The 25402-nt window shown below is 41.3% G+C and overlaps 1 protein-coding gene across 1 annotated transcript in view; it reads right to left on the bottom strand.

The window, feature by feature from the left end:
* kcnq1.2 (potassium voltage-gated channel, KQT-like subfamily, member 1.2) overlaps positions 1-25402 on the bottom strand; it is a 567343-nt gene that overhangs the window by 459356 nt on the left and 82585 nt on the right. The window contains exon 9 of the mRNA XM_072552112.1: positions 19198-19326. Coding sequence (XP_072408213.1) covers positions 19198-19326 — 129 coding nt within the window. The remainder of the gene's footprint in view (positions 1-19197; positions 19327-25402) is intronic.

Genomic DNA, 25402 nt, shown 5'->3' with positions numbered 1-25402 from the left:
GAGCCAGTTCTGTATCCAAATGACTAGTTCTCCCTGTATTCAATGAGATCTAACCTTGCTAATCAGTCTCCCATGGGGAACCTTGTCGAACGCCTTACTGAAGTCCATATAGATCACATCTACCACTCTGCCCTCATCAATTCTCTTTATTACTTCCTCAAAAAATGCAATCAAGTTTGTGAGACATGATTTCCCACACACAAAACCATGTTGACTATCCCTAATCAGTCCTTACCTTTCCAAATACATGTACATCCTGTCCCTCAGGATTCCCTCCAACAACTTGCCCACCACCGATGTCAGGCTCACTGGTCTATAGTTCCCTTACCGCCCTTCTTAAACAGCGGCACCACGCTAGCCAACCTCCAGTCTTCCGTCACCTCACCTGTGACTATCGCTGATGCAAGTATCTCAGCAAGAGGTCCAGCAATCACTTCTCTAGCTTCCCACAGAGTTCTCGGGTACACCTGATCAGGTCCTGGGGATTTATCCACCTTTACCCATTTCAAGACATCCAGCACTTCCTCCTCTGTAATATGGACATTTTGCAAGGTGTCACCATCTATTTCCCTAGTCTATATCTTCCATATCTTTTTCCACAGTAAACACTGATGCAAAATACTCATTTAGTAACTTCCCCCATTTTCTGCGGCTCCACGCAAAGGCCATCTTGCTGATCTTTGAGGGGCCCTATTCTCTCCCTAGTTACCCTTTTGTCCTTAATGTAATTTTAAAGACTCTTTGGATTCTCCTTAGTTCTATTTGCCAAAGCTATCTCATGCCCCCCTTTTGCCCTCCTGATTTCCCTCTTAAGTATACTCCCACTGCCTTTATACTCTAAGGATTCTATCCTGCTTCCTTACATATGCTTCCTTCTTTTTCTTAACCAAACCCTCAATTTCTTTCGTCACCCAGCATTCCCTGTACCTACCAGCCTTTCCTTTCACCCGGACAGGAATATACTTTCTCTTGGACCAAAGAGTGTGCTTCCATGCTTTAAGGCTCTATTTGGAGTAAGTATAGAAGGTAGCAAGTGTGCAGAAACATACTTTGGGTATGACATTGAAAGTCTGTCATGAAGAGTGGGTTAGTAGTGTCACTACTGATCAAGCTGGTTGAGTCTTAAAGGACATTGCTGTTATACTGAGTCTGTGGCAGATATTGAAGGAAACAAAGGGAGGAAAATAAAATTATTGGCCTCATCCTCACTAATTGGGCGGCACGGTGGCACAGTGGTTAGCACTGCTGCCTCACAGCGCCAGAGACCTGGGTTCAATTCCCGCCTCAGGTGACTGACTGTGTGGAGTTTGCACGTTCTCCCCGTGTCTGCGTGGGTTTCCTCCGGGTGCTCCGGTTTCCTCCCATAGTCCAAAGATGTGCAGGTCAGGTGAATTGGCCATGCTAAATTGTCCGTAGTGTTAGGTAAGGGGTAGATGGAGGGGTATGGGTGGGTTGCGCTTCGGCGGGGCGGTGTGGACTTGTTGGGCTGAAGGGCCTGTTTCCACACTGTAAGTAATGTAATGTAATCTAATCTAATTGGTTTGTCACAGGTGCATCTGACCATGACAGCAAGACTGACCCTCACACAGTCCTAATCAAAGACAAGTCAAAAGATAAAGTCCCAACTTTTCTATTAACACACCTTCCGTATTCAGTTAATGGAATACATTTCAAACAGATATAACAACTCAAGGCTGGGCATCTTTGACACACTGTGGACCATCTGTTGCGAATTCCACTTCAGCACAATCTACAACCTCATGACATGGTATATTCCTATTCTACCTTTACTATCAAGTGAGGGGATCATTCCTGCCCCAGCGTAGCATACAGGAGGACATGCCAGGAGTATCACCATGAATATATCAACATTAATATCAACCTAGTGAAAGTACAAGACAAACAAAAACGGCATAAGCAGCAAGTGATAGACTGAGCAAAAATCAAGTCCTGATAATGGAGGACAATTAAACAACATACTAAAGGTAGAGCTGCAGAAATATCACCATCCTTAATGGTGGAGGATTCAACACATCAGTACAAAAACTTAGGCTGAAGTATTTGCAAAAATCTTCAGCCAGAAATGCTAAATGGATGTTCCACCTTGGTTTCCTGCAGAGGTCCCCAGGATCACAGATGCCAGTGTTCAACCAATTAGATTATCCTCATGTGACATCATAAAATAAAATGTAACAAGATTTTGGGTGACACGGTGGCACAGTGGTTAGCACTGCTGCCTCACAGCACCAGAGACCCGGGTTCAATTCCCATCTCCGGCGACTCTGTGTGGAGTTTGCACATTCTCCCTGTGTCGGCGTGGGTTTTCTCCGGGTGCTCCGGTTTCCTCCCACAATCCAAAAATGTGCAGGCTAGATGAATTGACCAGGCTAAATTGCCCGTAGTGTTAGGTGAAGGGGTAAATGTAGGGGAATGGGCATGGGTGGATTGTGCTTTGGTGGGTAGGTGTGGACTTGTTGGGCCGAAGGGCCTGGTTCCACACTGTAATTAATCTAATCTAAGACATGGACAATATCCTTGCTTGGGCTGAAAAATGACAAGTAATATTCACATTATACAAATACCAGGCAATGGCCATTGCCAAAAAAAGACAAACCAACCACCACTTCTTGACATTCAATGGTGTTATCTTCACTGAATCTACTACCATCATCTTTGGGGTTACCATTGACTAGACTGGACTTGCTACATAAACACAATGGCTACAAGAAGCAGATCAGAGGATAGGAATACTGCAGCGAGTAACTCATCTTCTGACTCCCCAAATGACTTCCCACTTCTGTCTACTATCTACAAGGCACAAGTCAGGAGTGTGATGGAATACACTGTATGTGCCTGGATAGGTGAAACTCCAGCAATACTCAAGAAGCTTGGTATGTTCAAGGATAAAGCAGCCCACTTGTTGATATCAAATACACAAGCATCCACTCTCTCCATCACCAAATCTCAGCAATAGCACTGTGTACAAGATGCACTGCAGAAATTCACCAACAATCCTTAGACAGCATCTTCCAAGTCCTCAACTACTTCCACCAAGAAGGACAGGGCAGCAGATACATGGGAACACTATCACTTGCATGCGCCCCTCCAAGCCACTCACCATCCTGAGTTGGAAATATATCACTGTACTTCAGTGTTGTTGAGTCATGTTTCTGGAAATTCTTAACAGTATTGTGGGTCAATACACAGAAGGTAGACTGCAGCAGTTCAAGAGGACAGCTCATTACCAACTTATAAAGGACAACTAGGAACAGGCAATAAATGCTGGCCAGCCAGCTACACCCACATCCCTCAGAATGAATAAGAAAATGAGCTGAAGGTACTTGGATATTGCAAAGACTACAGGCTGTAAAAATATGCCAGCAATAGTATTGAAATCTTGTGCTCTAGAACTTGCCACATCCAAGCTGCTCTACATTGGCAATTACCCAACAACATGGAAAATTGGATTGTACAAAAAAATTAGATGCAAGAAAGAAGTTGCTGGATCTACTGCTTTTCATCATTGATATAAGTGATTTGGATGTGATACAGGAGGTACAGTTGCTAAGTTTGCAGATGACACCAAAATTGGTGATGTTGTGGACAGTGAAGAAGCTTATTTCAGATTACAATGGGACCTTGATCAGATGGGCCAATGGGCCAAGGAGTGGCAGATGAAGTTTAATTTAGATAAATGTGAGATGTCGCATTTTGGTAAGGCAAACCAGGGCAGAATGTATACAGTTAATGGGAATGACGTGGGGAGTGTTGTGAACAAAGACTTACGGGTACAGGTGCATAATTCTTTGAAGGTGGAGTTGCAAGTAGGCAGGGTGAAGAAAATGTTTGGCATATTTCCCTTCACTGAGCATAAGAGGTGGGATGCCATGTTGCAGGTGTACGGGACATTGTTGAGACCACTTTTAAAATACTACATACAAGTCTGGTCACCCTTCTATCAGAAGGATGTTGTAACACTTGAGAGTGCAGAGAAGATTTACAAGGATGCTGCTGGGACTGGAGGGTTAAAGTTTTTCTGAAGGGTAGAGTATGCCTCACAAACCTTACTGAGTTCTTTGAGGTAGTGACCAAACAGGTGGATGAGGATAAAGCAGTTGATGTGGTCTATATGGACTTCAGTAAGGTGTTTGATAAGGTTCCCTATGGTAGGTTATTGCACAAAATATGGAGACATGGGATTGAGGGTGATTTAATGGTTTGGATCAGAAATTGGCTCATTCCAAGAAGACAGAGGTGATAGTTGATGGAAAATGTGCTTCCTGGAGTTCAGTTATGAGTGGTATACTGCAAGGATCTGTTTTGGGGCCATGCTGTTTGTCATTTTTATATATGACCTGGATGAAGGTGTAGAAGGATGGGTTAGTAAATTTGCAGATGACACCAAGGTTGGTGGAGCTGTGGATGGTGCCAAAGGATTTTAGATGTTACAGAGGGACATAGATAAGCTGCAGAGCTGGGCTGAGAGCTAGCAAATGGAGTTTGATGTGGAAAAGCGTGAGGTGATTCACTTTGGAAGGAGCAACAAGGATAATAAAGAGTACTGGGCTAATGGTAAAATTCTTGGTAGTACGGATGAGCAAAGAGATCTCTGTGTCCATGCACATAGATCCCTGAAAATTGCCACCCAGGTTGATAGGGTTGTTAAGAAGGCATACGGTGTGTTAGCCTTTATAGGTAGCAGGATTGAGTTTCAGAGCCACAAGGTCATGCTGCAGCTGTACAAAAACTCTGGTGCAGCCACACTTGGAGTATTACAGTTTTGATCACCACATTACAAGAAGAATGTAGAAGCTTTGAAAAGGGTTCAGAGGAGATTTGCTAGGATGTTGCCTGGTATGGAGAGAAGGTCTTATGAGGAAAAGCTGAGGGACTTGAGGCTGTTTTCATCAGAGAGAAGGTGGCTGAGAGGTGATTTAATTGAAACATATAAGATAAACAGAGGATGAGATAGAGTGGACAGTGAGAGCCTTTTTTCCTCAGATGGGGATGGCTAGCATGGGGAGACATAGCTTTAAATTGAGGGGTGGTAGATAAAGGACAGATGTCAGAGTAGCTTCTTTATTCAGAGTAGTTGGGGGCGTGGAACGCACTGTCTGCAACAGTCGTAGACCCGCAACTGTAAAGGCATTTAAATGGTCATTGGATAAACATATGGATGAAAATGGAATAGTGTAGGATAGATCGGCCTCAGGTTGGTTCCACAGGTCGGCGCAACATCAAGGGTTGAAGGGCCTGTACTGCACAGTAATGTTCTAAGTTCTACATTCTAAGTTATAGAGAGAGGCTGAATAGGCTGGGGCTTTATTCCCAAGAGCATCGCTGACTGAGAGGTGACCTTATAGAGGTTTATAAAGTCATGAGGGGCATGGATAGGGTGAATGCAGGTCTTTTTCCTTGAGTGGGGAGTCCAAAACTAGAGGGCATAGGTCTAAGGTGAAAGGGGCAACATTTAAAAAAGACCTGACAGGTAACATTTCATGCAGAGGGTAGTGCGTGTATAGAGCAAGAGTAGTTGGTGAGGCATGGACCATAACAACATTTAAAAGGCATCTGGATGGGTTGATGAATGGGAAGGGTTTAGAGGAATATGGGCCAAATGATGGCAAATGGGACTAGGTCAATTGAGGTGTTTGGTCAGCGTGGACAAGTTGGGCTGAAGGATCTGTTTCCATGCTGTGAGACTGTGACTCTAAACTAAACTCCTCCAATTACAGCCCCAGTCTGTTCTTGAACATCAGCAAATGTTGGGGACTATCATTAACACTTAAAGTAACACTTGTTTATCAATAGCCTACTCACTGACACTCATTTGGGTTGTGCCACAGTCATGCAGCTCAGCATTTCTCAATACAATCTTGGTCACACTTCGAATAAAGGATCAAATTCAAATTGTGAGGAGTGTGTGACTAGCCTTGACATCAATGCTGCGTTGAATTGAATTTAGCATCAAATAGCCCTAGCAAAACTGGAATCAAGTGAAAAGTCACCCCTCATTGGAGTCATTCAAGTCATTTGATGGAGGACTCTGGATATTTACTTGATAGAATTTGAATTTATGGGGCAGTGATCTCATTGCAATTTACAGAATACAGAGGGGCCTGAATAGAATGGACATGGAGGAAAAGGTTCCACAAGTAGGAAAGACTAGGACCCAAGGGCACAGCCTCAGCATGAAGGGAGGCGAGGACAAATTTCTTCAGCGGGAGGGTGGTGAATCTGTGAAAGTCATTGATTCCCTTCCTAATCAAGAACTTACCTACCTCTGTCTTAAAAACACTCAAAGGTTATGGGGGGAAAGTAGGAGAAGGGAGTTGAGAAACTGGTCAGTCATGAAGCAGATTTAAATGGGCCAAATGGCATAATTCTGCTCCTTAATGGCCTTAGAGACTACGTAGCACAAAAGAAGATGGTTGAGATTGTCGGACCACACCACCAGTCATTTGAGCTCCAGAACATCTCCTAGGTCCAGCCATCGTCAGCTGCTTCAACAAAGACCTTCACTCCATCATAAGGTCAGAAGTGAGGATGTTCATTGATGTCTTCACAACGTTCAACACCAATTTGAAATTGCTCAGATACTGAAGTAGTCGCAGCAAGATCAAAGCTTGGCCCACACAAGTGACAGGCAATGATCATTTCCAATCAGATGATCAGAGGTAATCTAGCCATTACCCCCTTGACAGTCAATGGTTTTACCATCATTGACTTCGGGTTTACCATTGATCAGAAACTGAACTGGACTAGTCATATACTTACAGTGGCTACAAAAGCAAGTCAAAGTCTTGAAAATCTGCAACAAGTCATTCACCTCCTGAATCTCCAAAGCCCATACACCATCTACATGACACTAGTCAGGAATGTGATGGAATGTTGTCCACTTGTCCAGATGAGTGCCAATCTAGCATTCAAGTAGCTTCACACCATCCAGGACAAAGAAGCTCACTTCATTAGCACCACAACATTCACTCCGTCCACCACTGATGCACAGTAGCAGTATTGTGTGCCATTTACAAGTTGTACTGCGGAAACTCCCCAAGGCTCCTTAGACAGCACCTTCTAGATCAAGACCATTACCATCTAGAATACATGGAAACATCACAACACAAGATACTCACCTTCACTTGCCATTCCTTTTGTGTTGCTAGATCAAAATCCTGGAACTCCCAAACTGCAGTATAGACCTACCTACAGCAGATTGATTGTAGCAGTCCAAGTGGATAGCGAACCACAAGCTTGTCAAAGGCAATTTGGTATAGAAAATAAATGCTGACCCACATTCAATAAATGAAAACTTTCTAAAAAAAGCATAACTTAAGTATTACATCCCTGAAAATATTCTCATAAGACTGTTTTGCGCTTTCACTTTATTCCTAAAAGGTGGCCTCCAGTACACAAAACTGTACACAATATTCCAGCTGAAGTCTAATTAGTGTCCTAAATAAATTTAGCATAACATCCCTGCACTTGTACTCCATGTTGATATTAAAGAGGCCTAGAATACTGTATGCTTTAAATATTCTCTTTCCTTGTCCTGCTCCCTTTAATGACTTTTGAACATATATATCCAGGTCTCTCCGGTCACCTTTTAGAAGAGTACCATTTACTTTGTACGACTCTTCATGTATTTTGTAACAAAGTTGTATAACCTCGGTTTTATGCACTGAATTGCCCCTGCGCAGTAAAGCAATCTGAGAGATAACAAGTGCTATCTGAGCCAGTCTGATGATGGGCGACCAGATATTCTGAGGATGTTGTCCAGTTGTGTGAATGGAGGTTCCACAGAGTCACCATATTCCACTAAGGTAGATGGGCATGCTGAAACTCCATCTGAAGTGCAGAGAAAATGGCCAGCACAGCCAAAAACTCATCTCAACGGAGGTAAAGGATCTACTAGGCTTGTTTTTACAATTTTAAGATTGAATTTTTAAAACAGTTAAGTTATTTGAGAAGGTAGGAGTAGTCTGGACAGTTGTTTAATTAATTAGATGCAAACACATCTAAATATGTTCACCAACTGATAGCAAGAACTTGAACTCACCGACTAAGGAGGAAGGACTTGATGACATTATTTGGAGACACACGCACACACGAAGGACTTAATGACATTATTTGGAGACGCACACACACACACACACACACACATACACACACAGGCACTCCTATACACACATACACACTGACACACATACACAGACGCGCACACAGACACCCATACACACCCTTACAGACACACACTCACACATGCACCCCCTCACAGACTTAAGACACTCTGCACTCACTGCACACACACACGTACACTTTCTCACACTCACAACCCTCAACCCAGACAGACAGACACACACAGACAGACAAAGACCCACATGCACACATATATTTTGTGGGGTGAATTTGCACTTGCAGGGTTACATTGTACTTTGCTCAAAAACTGCATAAGTTCATGTAAAACTCCGTTATCTCACTTTTTAGATTAGAATCAATCATGGCATAGACAGAACACAAGGGGCTAACACCTTCAACATATTGTCTAGCTATCACCATTGTTAACAGCTAACCTGAGAATGCAACTTTTTAAAAAAAGGTTTTGTGATTTACACATGAAAGAAGTGAAACTATCATGGTATTCTAACAGATGAAAGGCTTAACAGATTTTCAATTTTTCAATATATAAATTTCAGTTACATCACACTGTAAATTTTTGCTATAAATTCTGTGTGTTAGGATTGAGCCCTCCACTAACACCTGATGAAGGAGCGACGCTCCGAAAGCTAGTGTGCTTCCAATTAAACCTGCTGGGCTATAGCCTGGTGTTGTGATTTTTAACTTAATTACATTAGTTTTTCTCGAATAGTGAGAATCAGAATTTTTGAATGGGGCAAGTATGGTAGCACAATGGTAATATCACAGGACTTGTAATACAGAACTCTAAGATAATGTTCTGGAGTCATGGATTCAAATCACACTATGGCAGATGGTGAAATTTGAATTCAGTAAATTTGGAATTAAAGGCTAGCCCTCATGGCAATTGTGTAACCATCACTGATTGTCATAAACAAAAACACGTGATCTGACCATTAGGGAAGGAAATCTGCCATTCTACAAGTAACTCCAAACCCACAACAATGTGGTTTACTTTTAACCTCTGGTTGCTGGAGCCATTTCACTCAGATCAAGGGAAAATTAGGTAGGGTAATTAATGCATCCCACGGACAAGTAAAATAAAGCTCAAATTAATTTATTTTCTCTTTATAAACAAATTCTATAACAGATGTCATAAGAGTGAGAAATAGAAATCCATGCTATTAATTTCGAACCAAAAAAAGTGTTAAAATTGATAAGATAGTGGTAATGCATCATATTAAGTTAAAAAGAACTCTAATATAAAATTTTATGTTCCTGAGTGGCAGCTGCCTGAATTGTGGCCAACACATTTAGCTCATAATACATCAAAACAACACTCTTAGAACAATGTCAAACATGGGAAATCAGTATTCACGAGTTGTGGTACGTAAGAAGTGAAAAACTGCGATACGGTAATGAATTGCATCATTAATCAAAGTACTGAAAGATGTCAAAGCACAAATGAACAAATGGTTAGTAATTAAAATTATATTGTGCTTTAGTCTTTCAAGGTCCAGTTCTGTATCAACTTTACAAATATCATGCTGGTCTTGATAGGCTGTTACTTTGAAAAATATCAAATTTTCTCAATATAATATAGCATATATAAATAGAGCCACCCTTCTACTTTGTAAAAGGGTACGTCAAGTGCTAACATCATGATTCACAGTTTCACAGATTAAAATTCTGTCACTTGAAAGCAATGGAAATTATGTGTTATGAATCTGTCAGCTGTTGCATGCGAAACTCCACCAGCGGCGCAAAGTTTCTGAAACTTGCACCCAATATTTTCGAAAGACAGAAAATAGAAGCTGGAGAACGGCAGTTGACCCATTGAGCCATTCTGCCATTCAACCTGATCACAACTGATCTTTTATTTCAATGCTATACTCCTGCTCTCCTCCAATATCCCGGAACATTATTAGCACGTAGAAATCTATTTTATTCTAAAATATGGCTTAGTCTCCCCGGCTTTCTGGAGGTGGAGGATTTCAGAATTATATAAGATGCATCATCATCCTTATTATACATTCAGAGCAAGTGCACAGGTAGACCATTCAACTGGTTAGATCTGCTTTGCTATTCAATTAGAATGTGGCTGATCTGATTGCGCTTCAAATTCCGCATATTTCCTAATAATACTCGATTCTCCTGCCTGTCAAGAATCTGTCTTAAAAATATGCAATGTCTTTGCCCCCTCAATTTTTTAAAATTTCATATCATCCTGTAAAATAGGTAGTATAGTAATTTCCGACCATGCTGCTGTATATATGGAAACCAAGGCGAGGAATAATGGGACATCCCCTCGGCATTGGTGTATGGACGCCTTCCTAATGAAAGACAGTAAATTTGGAAAGTACTTTTCTCAAGAATTTAAAACTTTTTTAGAAATTAATTTAGGTACGGCTAGCAACCCATCAATGATGTGGGAGACCATCAAAGCTTACGCGTGAGGTTTGATCATCTCCTACTCAGCAACCCAGAAAAAATTAAAGGGAGAACAACAGCGTCTGTTCGAAGCTCGCTTAAAAGCAGCTGAAACAGCATACACTGATAGACCTGCTATTATTAAATTGTAAAGGATTACAGCCCTTAGGACAGCTCTAAACACTATGCTTACCCAAATGGCTAAGCGGGAAATATTATTTGCAAAACAAAGGTTATATGAATTTGGCAACAAACCGGGTAGATACTTAGGATTTTTTGCAAAGAAAAAAAAGGCCCCTCAAACTATCATGTCTATCAAGGAAAGTTCGGGTATTTTGACTCATGATCATAAAAAGATTAATGCAATCTTTAGAAAATTTTATTCTGATTTATATAAAATCGCAGGATTGTGAAGACAGGACTAGGAGAATGCAATCATTTTTTAAAAATTTGACCTTTCCGGGCCTAACTCCGGAACAGGTATCGGTCTTAAACGCTCCCCTAACAGTCCAAGAAATACTTGACGCAATCAGGCAACTTCAGAGCAGTAAGGCACCGGGCACAGAAGGTTTTCAAGCTGAATTCTATAACGAGTTTACAGAAATATTGGCTGGTCCACTTATGGACATGTATAACTATGCATATAGTCAGGGCTGTGGTAAAAACAATGACTGCAGATGCTGGAAACCAGATTCTGGATTAGTGGTGCTGGAAGAGCACAGCAGTTCAGGTGCTCTTCCAGCACCACTAATCCAGAATATAGTCAGGGCTGTCTCCCACCTTTGCTGAAAGAGGCAAATATCTCTCTTATCCTTAAAAAAGGAAAGGATCCAGAAGATTGTACGTCATCCAGACCAATATCCTTGCTAAATGCAGATTTTAAAATCCTTTCTAAAACGTTAGCATTGAGACTAGAAAGGGTACTGCCACATATATTAAAGGAGGATCAGACGGGGTTTATTAAGGGCCGGAGATCATCCAATAATATTAGAAGAGTTTTGAATGTGATTCAAGCCTGTCATCAGGGAAAGATACCAGGAATAGTAGTCTCATTAGACGTGGAAAAGGCATTTGATAGGGTTGAATGGTTATATTTGTTTTACACATTGGAAAGGTTTGGCGTTGGAAAGGTGTTTACCAATGGGTCTCAACATTGTATAGTGATCCCAAAGCAGTTGTGGTTACCAATGGATTAGGTTCGGATAGCTTCAGTGTGGGTAGGGGCTGCCATCAGGGATGTCCTCTCTCGCCATTGTTATTTACGCTAATAATTGAACCACTAGCAGAAGCTATATGGGCTGATCCTAATATAACAGCCCCGAGGATTGGTACAGGTAAACATAAAATTACCCTTTATGCAGATGATGTTCTTCTATTCCTCAGTAATCTGTCCGTACCTCGCTTAATCCAAGTTATTTTTCGCATTCTCAGGCTATAAAATTAATTTCTCAAAATCGGAGGCTATGCCAATGGGTGGCCTTGCTATGACATCCCACTTAGTGGATGGATCCCATTTTCCCTCTCGTTGGTCCCTGGAGGGTTTCTTATATTTAGGCATTTTTATTATCCCAGTATTTGGTCAGTTATACAAGGCTAACTTTGTGCATTTACTGGAAAGGATAAGGCAGGACCTCCAGCGATGGGGAGACCTTCCAATTTCCTGGCTGGGTAGAAGAGCACTAATTAAAATGAATGTCCTGCCCCGTCTTCTATACCCTATGAGAATGCTTCCGGTGATGCTGCACAGGCCGGCACTACGTAAATTATATGGCTGGTTGGGTTCCTTTATCTGGAATCATAGATGGCCCCTCATCAACCTGAAGAAGCTACAGCTTCCACAGGCAAGGGGAGGATTGGACTTCCCAGATTTTAGGAAATATCAGTTAAGTTCCTTATTAAGTTACATAGTTGATTGGGTCTTGTTTGATCCACAATCAATCTGGGTGGACATTGAGGCTTCTCACGTAAAATGCCCACTTATTAACCTTTTATTTTCAGACAAGAGGAAAATCATTATGGATCACTGTAAAAACCCTATAATACTAAATACAATTAAAGCTTGGAATATAATGCGGCAAAATGAGGGCAACTCACATAAAACATCCCCCTATGTGCCGATAATGGGAGCATGGGGATTCCAACCGGGGTTTACAGACACCACTTTTAAACTCTGGAGATCCAGGGGTATCTCATGTCTAGGGGACCTATTCAAAGATGGGGTCCTGATGTCTTTTGAACAGCTGCGTCAGAAATTCGGATTACCTCATAAAGACCTCTATCGATACTTCCAAATTCGAGATTAATATACAGAAGGAGACTACCTTATTAGATACTCTTTATAAATCAGATAGAGAATGTAGAGTACTACGACCAATGGGGGTATCCTCCATCAGTACTATTTATCATTTACTACATGATGAAGTATCAGGAGATATGGACAATCTGCTTAAAACATGGGATCAGGAATTGAGACTAGAAATCTCTATAGAAACATGGAATGACATTTGGGAAAATGCCAGAAGAATCACCATCTGCAACAGAACTCAGGCTATCCAGCTGAAGATACTTCATAGGGCCCACATAGCACCGGATCGATTGGCAAAATGTAAGGCAGGAGCATCTCCAATGTGTCCCAAATGTAAAATAGAGGTGGGCACTCTTGTGCATTATCTATGGACCGGTCATAAGATTCGTAGATACTGGACTAAAGTAGCAAGTGCCCTGACAGAAATTTTAGGAACGGAAATTAAAGTGGACCCTGTATCTCTCCTTTTGGGCTTTTCGAACTTACCCTCCCTGGATATGCACGGGAAGAGACTATTTTCGATTCTCTCTTTCTGTGCAAGGAAAAATATTTTGGTAAACTGGGTGGCTGAGGGTCCCCCTGGACTTTCAAATTGGCACAGATTAATTATGGAATGTATTCCCTTTGACTTCCTTACAAATATGGTGCACCGAAAGACCGAATTATTTTATAAAATATGGCAGCCCTTCTTGACTTATATGAATACAGATATTTCGGCTATCCTAACAAGGACTTTTATTTAATTGAGATTACAAACCTGGCTGGTCCCGGGCCCCTTGGGAGAGGAATCCCGCACGAATACGGGTTTTGTTACATTTGATGTTAACACATTCCGAGCATGTATCTCACTACCCAATTTCTATGTTATCTGCTGTTTTCTTTCTTTCTCTTATTTGAATAATGTAAGAGACTTAAATATACACTCTGGTTTGTTGTAGGTTAGATTAGTAGTTAGTTGAGTTTTGTTTATTTTTCTCGGTATTTTTCTTTTGTTAAATTTTGGTTATTATATATTTAAGATTTAATTGTATATCAATGTTTGTACTTGAGAGTTTTGTTTATTTTTGTAAACTTGTAAAAATGTGAAATTTATGCAATGACACTAACTCCACTGCCTTCCAAGTCAGATAATCCAGAGGTCCAGCTACCCTCTAAGAAAAATAAAACTTAATCTCTACCCTGAAAGGACAACCCTTAATTTTAAGTGGTTAGCATTGCTGCCTCACAGCACCAGGGTCCCAGGTTCAATTCTCGCCTTGGGCGACTATGTGTGTGGAGTGTGCACATCCTCCCCGTGTCTGTGTGGGTTTCCTCCAGGTGCTCCAGTTTCCTCCCACAGTCCAAAGATGTGCAGGTCAGGTGAATTGGTCATGCTAAATTGCCCATAGTGTTAGGTGCATTAGTCAGAGGGAAATGGGTTTGGGCGGGTTACTCTTCGGAGGGTCGGTGTGGACCTGTTATGCTGAAGGGCCTGTTTCCACAATGTAGGGAATCTAAATCTAAACAATTGCCCCTAGTTCTGGGCTGACACCACAGAGGAAGAATCTTTTCCACACACACCTTGTCAAGACCATGCAGAATCTTAGACACTTTTATGAAGACAACTCTCACTCTTCTAAACTCCATTGCAAACAAGTCCAAGTTATTCTCATACGACAACCAGCTCATTCAGATGTCAATCTAGTAAATTGTCTCTAATGCATTTATATCCTTTAAATTATGCGAACATTACGGCACCCAGTATTTGAGACATGATTTCATAAATGTCCTGTAAAACTGAAGCACAACATCCTTACATTTGTATTCAGTTCCTCTCATAATAAAGCACAACATCCCATAAGACTTCTTAATTAAATACTGTACTTGCATGCTAACTTTTTGGGACTTGTGCATCAAAACACCCAAATCCCTCCGAATTCTGTAGCCATTCTCCATTTGAATGAAACTGTCTTTTCATTCTTTCTGCAAAAGGGAACAACTTCACATTTTCTGACATTATACTCCATCTACCAGATTTTTGCCCACATCTCAACCTATCTATATGTTGTTATCAGCCACTTCCTTATGTCTTCCTACTTCCCTACCTATCTTGGTGTTATCTGCAACTTTAGCTCCCATGCCTTTGCTCCCTCAGAGTCATTGATTTAAATTGTTTGAAAAAAAACCTCAGCACAGAAACTTGCAGCATGCCACTTGTCACATCATACTAACCAAACACAGACCTCTCCATGCACAATCTCCATTTTCTGTCAATCAGCCAATCTCCTAAACATGCTTATATGAAACCTCAAGCTTTTATATTTCACAATAACCTTGTTCAATTCTAGCATGATCCCCACCACAAATGTCAAGCTAAAAGTTTTTTTTTTGCCTCCCTCTCTTCTTGAATAGAAGAGTTATATTTGTTACTTTCCAGTCAGATGGATCCTTTCCTGAATCTAGCAAAGTTTGGAAAATTAACACCAATGCATTCCCCAGAAGGATGTCCATCAGGGTCCAGAGACTTGATCAGTTTGCTTTACTCCACTTCCCTCCTGATTATCATTTCATGAAGCTTTCCTCTGCCTTGCACTTATTTGCAGCTATTCCTGGAAGCATTTTTGTATTCACAGAGCAAAATATTTATTGATTTCATCAATCCTCCCCTTGTTAGCTCCTATTAATTCCCCATTCTCAATTTCTGACCAAAAAGTCTAACTCTTTTCTTTAAATAGCTGTAGAAATCTTTGTTATTGGTTTTTACATTCTTAGCTAGCTTCCACTCCATCTAATTTCTTCCTTCTGGTTAACCTTTTAGTCATTCTCTGCTGTTCTTTATATTCTGACCAATCGCCTGACCTGCCACTCACCTTTGCGCAATTATACATTGTTGCCTCAACTTTGCTGTTTTCCTGAACCACTTTTGGTTGCCACGTATAGTGGGTCCTCCCTTTAGAAATTTCTTTGATAGTAGGAATATACTTATTCTGAGTATCTTGAAATACTACCAAATTGGAAAATGATACTTAATTTTCATACTCCCACCTCACACAAGTTACCTGTTATATCAGGGTCATACTTCAGGTCTTAAAATACAATTACACCAAAACTTAATATGAACTTATTTTTGAACTGACAGTCTAAAAAAGGAGTAACTCAACATATAGATCAGTTAAGTGTGGCAATATTTCATATCTGTGACATAAGTAAATATCAGCAAAATTTCCATATTAAAATGAAATTTCACTGTTTAAAAAACTCTAACTGATCAAACATTGCACAAAAAAACAGATTTCTGTTCAAGCACAGCTTCACTTTTACACTTAGGAAAATGGCATTTTTGACAAGGCTATAGTCACTTACATCCCATATAACCAAATCATTTATGGACATCAAGATCTCTGCTATATCCTCTCTTTCACAATCTAACTTCCCAAAGTGGAGGGCTTATACATTCCACAAGAAGATTGATTTTGAAACAGTAAAATCTTTGCGGGAAAAATGCTTCAAAGCATTAAAGGATTTTGCTGCCTACAAGTCATATATTAATCGTCTTTTGATGTAATAATTGACTTGTTTGGAATGCATACATGTAAGTGACCTAGCAGTGAACTTTCAAAGAGTTTCACATTTTTTCCTCTCACCTTTCTTCCTTTTCCTCTATCTCCTTAGAGTACAGTAGCCACCAGACAACCACAGTTAGGAGACACGATGATTTGGGATGTGGGACTTTTTTGTCTATCTGCTGTCAATACCTCTCTGTGGTGATGAAGTGGTAAAACTCAAAGCCTCAGTTTATTTAATGAAATATTGCATCCGCCTTTCACCAATCCTTCTCATCCCCAAGAGATGTAATTAATTAGTGAGCTTGCATGGAATGCAGCCCTATTCAAACACACAGCTTATTATTATAATTCAAATAAATATTGGTCAAGATTTTGCTCCCAGTCATATCTATATTACTAGAATTTGGACAATATGGTGGCCTAATAGAGATTTATAAAATAGACAAGGTCTTTTCCTCAGGTTGATGGAGTCCAGAACTAGAAGGCATAGGTTTAGGGTGAGAGGGGAAAGATATAAAAGGGACCTAAAGGGCAACTTTTTCACCAAGGATGGTGCGTGTATGGAATGAGCTGCCAGAGGAAGGAGTGGAGGCTGGTACAATTACAGCATTTAATAGGAAGGATTGAGAGGGATATGGGCCAAATGCAAGCAAATGGACTAGACTAGTTTAGGATATCTGGCCGGTATGGATGAGTTGGACCGAAGGGTCTATTTCTGTGCTGTACATCTCTATGACTCTAAGACTCAAATCTGCAGAGAATCATAAAACTACAAACTAATATAAAATAAATCAGCACTGCAAAGCAGCTAATTTTAAATGTCAATGCATAACATAGTATCTGCACCCTCAAGTGCAACTTGTGGAGGATATATATTGACAAAAAGTTAGAATTTTCCCTTAAAAATGGGCAGTTCCGTATTATTTGTGATTTATAGATTAGATTACTTACAATGTGAGAACAGGCCCTTGGGCCCAACAAGTCCACACTGACCCGCTGAAGCGCAACCCACCCAAACCCATTCCCCTACATTTACCCCTTCACCTAACGCTACGGGCAATTTAGCCTGGCCAATTCACCTGACCTGCACATTTTTGGACTGTGGGAGGAAACGGGAGCACCCGCACGCAGACACGGGGAGAATGTGCAAACTCCACACAGACAGTCGCCTGAGGTGGGAATTGAACCCAGGTCTCTGGCGCTGTGAGGCAGCAGTGCTAACCACTGTGCCACCGTGCCACCCATAAATTTTCTGAACTAAGCAACGTCCAGCTAATTTTAGAAACCTCAACTTTTTTTATTCTTAAAAATGTATCTGCAGGTAATGTGCAAATGACATTTTTGTTGACCCAATGGTCAACAAAAACAATACTTTCCCTAAATCTCCCTGAATCACCATTTTCTTTCCCTTTACGTAACACTCTGTACTCAGTGAATGTGTGGGCAGTGTCGGGAGGGGGTGGTGTGGTTGGGGTTTACATTCTGAGAACTGCAACAGCACAAGCCCCTTCTGAGTCTATTACAGATGACAACCCTTTGGGACTTGAGCATTAATGAACTGATGGAGATGCACAGACTTGGCAGGGGTTGAGAGAGATGCCACTGAGCACTAATAGAGAGGTGGAGCCATAGACAGGCAACCAGGAAGCGTCATCTCTAGATATTCTACTTCCACTCTGCCAAGGAGCCAAACACCTTGATCAAGTCTGGGAAGGTGGTTGAAACTGTATTGTGCAGGAGGGTCTCAGCAAGCTACAGCCCTCTAGGCTCTGGACCAGAGTATGCCTGCAAAAATATCTGTGGAAAGGCAGAAAAGTAATCAAAAGGTTTCCTCAAGTTCAGCTACCACTACTGAGGTGCCACCAAGATGTAATGGCAGGGAAAAGAAAGATTAAACAACATTGAAGTTATTTTAGATGCACAATTGTCAGCTTTGTGCATATTTCACCTAAAACGATTACACATATGAATGTAATTCTGGTGGTTAGGGGTGCTAATGAGTTTTCATAGGATGTAATGAATTCAAATGAGGTTTCTGACTATCAACTCATCTGAAAGATTCTGAAGACGTAAAGTAACAGAACGTCCAGCACAGGGTGATGGTGAAGGAGGGCGCTGAGCAGGACAGATTGAGCACTATTTCAGGACCTACAGTAGCAGGTAATGATGGTGAGAGAGGGCACCAAGCAAGACAACTAAAGCAGTCAAATGGACTATCTTTGGAGGAAAGGGTGCCTTGTGTAGTGAAACATCAGACAAACAAAAGGATTTTCTCAACTAGATGCAAACCACCGGCTTAAAATAACATATTTGTTTTTCTTGCTTAACCTTCATTTCTCTTCAATGTTTGTAATGACCTGATGCCAATGGAATAACAAATCCCTGCTATATTATGAGTAGACGATCTGTGTTCAAATTTCATGCCACGTTAAGAGCAAAGTTCCAACCTACTGTCAAGAAATGGAGCTTCACTTCCTACCCAATTAAATTCTTCCAACTTTTGCTTCTAAAACCTCTGGAAGAACCTGAAAGATTCCACCTATGGAATTTATTCCTGAACAAGGTAGAGCAGGCCAAATTTATCACCTCATGGGGAACATATTTTTAGACATTAGATATGACTACTTAAACTGGTGTTGTCTTTATGCAAGTGATAAAATAATAATAGATGATACATGTTATCTCAAATATTTGTTTTAACTGGAGTACAAATGGAGAATTATGGTTCAAAGCAAGTATAAATTGTATTGCTCACTGAAACCAGATTTGTAACAATGATACCTGTTTCCTCATATTTGGACTGGATGGTGTTGCTGACGTTTTGGAAATATAATCAGGAGGCATTATATACATCTTCCAAGTAGCTGTGGAGCTATGAGTTTTCTCTGCAGCATAACATCGCCATAAGGTCTATAAAAGTCAAGATTTAAAAATTTAGTTGCAGTTAATAGTTACTTTTATAGCCGTAAATGATTACAATATAATGCAATAAATTACAAATGTTAGGAAAATGCCATAAATAAAGGATAGTCCGTTCAAATGATAATCTTAAGAAACTTAAATTATTCAACTAAGTGAACAGGTTGCAGAAAGATTTAACAGAGATCATTTTTAAAAATTTGTTAGGATATGTGAAGAAAAATGATTTCTTCTGTTGGGTATCTCAAAAATTAAAGTTAAAGCTCCAGTGAAAAATTCAGAAGGATCTTTTCAAAAAGGGGGTGGTGGGGTATCTCTTACATGAAAGAACATGATTGTTGCATCAACTTACAGAGATTGACAGACTGTTGTTACATAATCTCTTCCAAAGATATCCAGTCATTAGTATGATTTGAAGATGCCGGTGTTGGACTGGGGTATACAAAGTTAAAAATCACACAACACCAGGTTACAGTCTAGCAGGTTTAATTGGAAGCACACTAGCTTTTGGAGCATTGCTCCTTCATCAGATGGTAGTGGAAGGCTCAATCCTAACACAGAATTTATAGCAAAACTTTAGTGTGATGTAACTGAAATTATACATTGAAAAATTGATTGTCTGTTAAGCCTTTCATCTGTTAGAATACCACGATAGTTTCACTTCTTTCATGTGTAAATCACAAAACCTTTTTTTAAAAGTTGCATTCTCAGCTTAGCTGTTAACAATGGTGATAGCTAGACAATATGTTGAAAGTGATCAATAGTCACAGGTGAGGTGCAGAAAGATTGGAGGTTGGCAAGCGTGGTGCCACTGTTTAGGAGGGGCGGAAAAGACACGTCAGGGAACTATAGATTGGTGAGCTTGACCGGTCGTGGGCAAGTTGTTGGAGGGAATCCTGAAGAACAGGATGTACATTTATTTGGAAAGGCAAGGACTGATTCGGGACAGTCAACATGGGTTTGTGCATGGGAAATCATGTTTCACAAACTTGATAGAGTTTTTTGAAGAAGTAACAAAGAAGATTGATGAGGGCGGAGCAGTAGATGTAATCTATATGGACTTCAGTAAGGCATTCGACAAGGTTCCCTATGGGAGACTGATTCGCAAGGTTAGATCTCATGGAATACAGTGAGAACCAGCCACTTGGATACAGAACTGGCTCAAAGGTAGAAGACAGAGGGTGGTGGTGTAGGGTTGTTTTTCAGACTGGAGGCCTGTGACCAGTGGAGTGCCATAAGGATCGGTGCTGGGCCCTCTACTTTTTGTCATTTACGTAAATGATTTGGATGCGAGCATGAGGTACAGTTAGTAAGTTTGCAGATGACACCAAAATTGGAGATGTAGTGGACAGCGAAGAGGGTTACCTCAGGTTACAACAGGATCTTGACCAGATAGGCCAATGGGCTGAGAAGTGGCAGATGGAGTTTAATTCAGATAAATGCAAGGTGCTGCATTTTGGGAAAGCAAATCTTAGCAGGACTTATACACTTAATGGTAAGGTCCAAGGGAGTGTTGCTGGACAAAGAGACCTTGGAGTGCAGGTTCATAGCTCCTTGAAAGTGGAGTCGCAGGTAGATCGGATGGTGAAGAAGGTGTTTGGTGTGCTTTATTGGTCAGAGTATTGAGTACAGGAGTTGGGAGGTCATGTTATGGTTATACAGGACTTTGGTTAGGCCGCTGTTGGAATATTGCATGCAGTTCTGGTCTCCTTCCTATCAGAAAGATGTCGTGAAACTTGACAGGGTTCAGAAAAGATTTACAAGGATATTGCCAGGGTTGGAGGATCTGAGCTACAGGGAGAGGCTGAACAGGCTGGGGCTGTTTTCCTGGAGCAGAGGCTGAGGGGTGACCTTATAGCGGTTTACAAAATTATGAGGGGCATAGATTGGATAAATAGACAAAGTCTTTTCCCTGGGGTTAAGGGAGTTCAGAACTAGAGGGCATAGGTTTAGGGTGAGAGGGAAAGATATAAAAGAGACCTAAGGGGCAACTTTTTCACGCAGAGGGTGGTACGTGTATGGAATGAGCTGCCAGAGGATGTGGTGGAGGCTGGTACAATTGCAACATTTAAGAGGCATTTGGATGGGTATATGAACAGGAGGGGTTTGGAGGGATATAATACAGGTGCTGGCAGGTGGGACTAGATTGTGTTGGGATATCTGGTCGGCATGGACGGGTTGGACCGAAGGGTCTGGTTCCATGCTGTACATCTCTATGACTCTACGATTCGATGTTAGCCCCCTGTGTTCTCTGTCTATGCCATGATATTTAGATTGATTCCAGTCTAAAAAGTGAGATAATGGAGTTTTACATGCAGTTTTTGAGCAAAGTACAATGTAACCCTGCAAGTACAAATTCACCCCACAAAACATATGTGTGCATGTGGGTCTTTGTCTGTCTGTCTGTCTGGGTTAGGGGTTGTGAGTGTGAGAAAGTGTATGTGTGTGTGTAGTGAGTGCAGAGTGTCTTAAGTCTGTGAGGGGGTGCATGTGTGAGTGTGGGAGTGTGTCTCTCTGTAAGGGTGTGGATGTCTGTGTGCGCGTCTGTGTATACGTGTGTCTGTCTATGTGTGTATCGGAGTGCCTGTGTGTGAGAGTGTGTGTATATAGTGCAATGGTGGTTACCTGTAATGTGACATGAACCCAAAGTCCCGGTTGAGGCCCTCCCGATGGCTAACGAACTTAGCTATCAGCCTCTGCTTGGCCACTTTTCACTGCTGCTTGTCTTGAAGTCCGCCTTGGAGGATGGTCACCCAAAGGTCTGAGGTCAAATGTCCTGGACCACTGAAGTGTTCCCCAACTGGGAGGGAACACTCCTGTCTGTTGATTGTTGTGCGGTACCCATTCATCCATTCTCATAGCCTTTGCTCGGTACAACTCCATACAACCGTGTCACGGTACACGCTGCAAGACGTGTCATAGTGTGGACACAGATACCACCATTACGTGTGGGGACACCTCCCACCTTGTATATGGCAGGTACTCATGTGACTCAGCCAACATTGTCTACCTTATACGCTGCAGGCAAGGATGCCCCGAGGAATGGTACATTGAGGAAACCGAGCAAAGGCTACGACAACGGATGAATGGGAACCGCACAGCAATCAACAGACAGGATTGTTCCCTCCCAATTGGGGAACACTTCAGTGGTCCAGGACATTCGACCTCGGACCTTTGGGTGACCATCCTCCAAGGTGGACTTCGGAACAGGCAGCAGCGAAAAGTAGCCAAACAGAGGCTGATAGCTAAGTTTGGTACCATAGGGAGGGCCTCAACCAGGACCTTGGGTTCATGTCGCAGTGCAGGTGACCACCATTGCACTACACACACACACACACACACACGGACACACATATACACAGACGCACACACAGACACACACACACACCCTTACAGGCACACACTGCCACTCCCACACATGCACCCCCTCACAGACTTAAGATACTCTGCATTCACTACATACACACGCATACATTTTCTCTCACTCACAACCCCCAACCCAGACAGACACACACAGAAACAGACAGACAAAGACCCACAGGCACACATATACTTTGTGGGGTGAATTTGCACCTGCAGGGTTACATTGTACTTTGCTCAAAAACTGTATGCATTCATGTAAAACTCCGTTATCTCACTTCTTAGATTAGAATCAATCTAAACATCATGGCATAGACAGAGAACACAGGGGGCTAACACCTTCAACATATTGTCTAGCTATCACCATTGTTAACAGCTAACCTGAGAATGCAACTTTTTAAAAAAAGGTTTTGTGACTTACACATGAAAGAAGTGAAACTATCATGGTATTCTAACAGATGAAAGGCTTAACAGACAATCAATTTTTCAATGTATAAATTCAGTTCCATTACACTAAATTTTTGCTATAAATTCTGTGTGTTAGGATTGAGCCTTCCACTACCACCTGATGAAGGAGCGACGCTCCGAAAGCTAGTGTGCTTCCAATTAAACCTGCTGGGCTATAGCCTGGTGTTGTGTGATTTTTAGCTGTCATAAGTAGTCAACTAAACAACTAACCAGAGTAGCAGGGTCCAAAAATATCCTCTCCCTCAATGATGGGGAAGCCCGCTGTGTTTGTGCAAAAGACAAGGCTGATATTGCAACCATCTGCATCCAAAATTGCCAAGTGGATGATTGAAGTCAGCCTCCTCTGAAGTCCCAACATCACAATGCAAGTAGGTATTCAATAAATTCAACTCTTCGTGATATGAAGAAACAGCTGAAGACATTGGATACAGCAAAGATCTTCAGCCCTGACAATATCGCTATTGCAATCCTGAGGATGAGTGCTCCAGAATAAGCTTTACCCTTAGCCAAGCTTTTCCAATTCACTTACAGCACTGGCATCAGATATGTTTGTCCATGAAAAAGCAGAAAAAATTCAATCCACTCAACTATCAGTCTATGCTCAATCATCATCGAAGTAATGGAAGGTATCAACAGATATGTAGCAACTTACACAGTGATAATCTCCTCATTGGTCAAAATATGGACAGAAAAGTTTAATTCTGGAGGTGAGGTGAAAGTCCTTTATATCAAGACAGCATTCAAGTGTGGTATCAATGAACGTCAGCAAAACTGAAATAAATGGAAATTGGAGGGGAAACCTGCAATGGTTGAAGAATTAATACCATTTTTGGAGCTTGCATATCATCAATAGAAGACGAGAGCTGGAAATCATGCTAATAGAAGCTAAAAAATATTCATTGGCTATTTTTTAAAATACATTTAGGGATGTAGGGATTACTGATGAGTATGCATTCATTTCCTCTGCCTAGTTGACCTTGAGAAGGTAATGCTAAGCTGCCTTCTTGAATTGTTGGTTAGAGTCATACCTCACTATTTAAAAAGAAAGGTAGAGAGCAACCAGAGAATTATGGACCAGTGAATCGGATGTTGGTAGTGGGGAAGATGCTAAAGTACATTGTCAAGAATTTTGTAGCACAGCACTTAGAAAAAATGGGAGAATCAGTCACAGTCAGCATGGATTTACAAAAGAGAAATCATGCTTAACCAACCTATTGGAATTCTTCAAGGATGTAACTAGTAGACTTCATTGGGGAAGCCAGTTTATGGGGTTTACATGAATTTTCAGAAGCTTTCAACAAAGTCCCACATAGAGATTAATGTGTAAAATTAAAGCATATGGTATTTGGAGTAGTGTTTGAGAGGTATAGAGAATTGGTTAGCAGACAGGAAATAAGATTATGAATAAATGGTTCTTCTGAATGGCAGATAATGGCACTCAGTCATTGCAGGGATCAATATTATAACATATACACTGAATAGCTCGGGTTAAGGATTTAGATGAGGGAACTACACATAATTTCTCTAAAATTACAGATGATATAGAGCTAGATGGAAGGGCGAGCTGTGAAGAGGATGCAGGGATGTTGCAGTGTGATTTGGATAAGCTGAGTGAGTGGCCAATACATTGTAGATGCAGTATAATGTGGATAAATGTAAGGTTATCCAAACAAAAACAGAAGTTGCTGGAAAATCTCAGCAAGTCTGGCAGCATCTGTGGAGAGAAATCAGAGTTAATATCTTGGGTCCAGTGACACTTCTACAGAACCAATTGTAGCTAAGAGGGGGATGGGGTGAGATTAAACGATAGGTGGAGATAGAGTCCAAGGAGATGGGGACTATTACTGGCTGACAATTGGTAGTGTGGGTTAGCAGCCCATGTGATAACAAGGGGGTGGGGAAACCATGGGGATAGGTGCTCAAACTTGTTGAACTCAATATCAAGTCCAAAAGCCTATAGAGTTCCCGAGCAGATAATTAGATGCTGTTCTTCCAGCTTGCAGAGTTTCATTGGAGCACTGTAGCAAGACTGAGACTGAGATGTTTGCCAGGGAACAAGGTGGTGGTGTTGAAGTGGCTGCAACTGGGAGCTCAGGGTATTCTGAGAAGTGGTCACCCATTCTGTACTTTATTTCCCCAGTGTAGAGGAGAACATTTGTGAGCAGTCAATACAGTTGACTAGACTGCATGAAATGCAGGGAAAGCACTGCTTCACCTGGAAGTTATGTTTGGGGCCTTG

This window comes from Chiloscyllium punctatum, chromosome 32 (genome assembly GCF_047496795.1).
Source record: "Chiloscyllium punctatum isolate Juve2018m chromosome 32, sChiPun1.3, whole genome shotgun sequence".
In the NCBI taxonomy this organism is placed as follows: Eukaryota; Metazoa; Chordata; class Chondrichthyes; order Orectolobiformes; family Hemiscylliidae; genus Chiloscyllium; species Chiloscyllium punctatum.
This window is presented reverse-complemented; position numbering and strand designations above follow the sequence as displayed.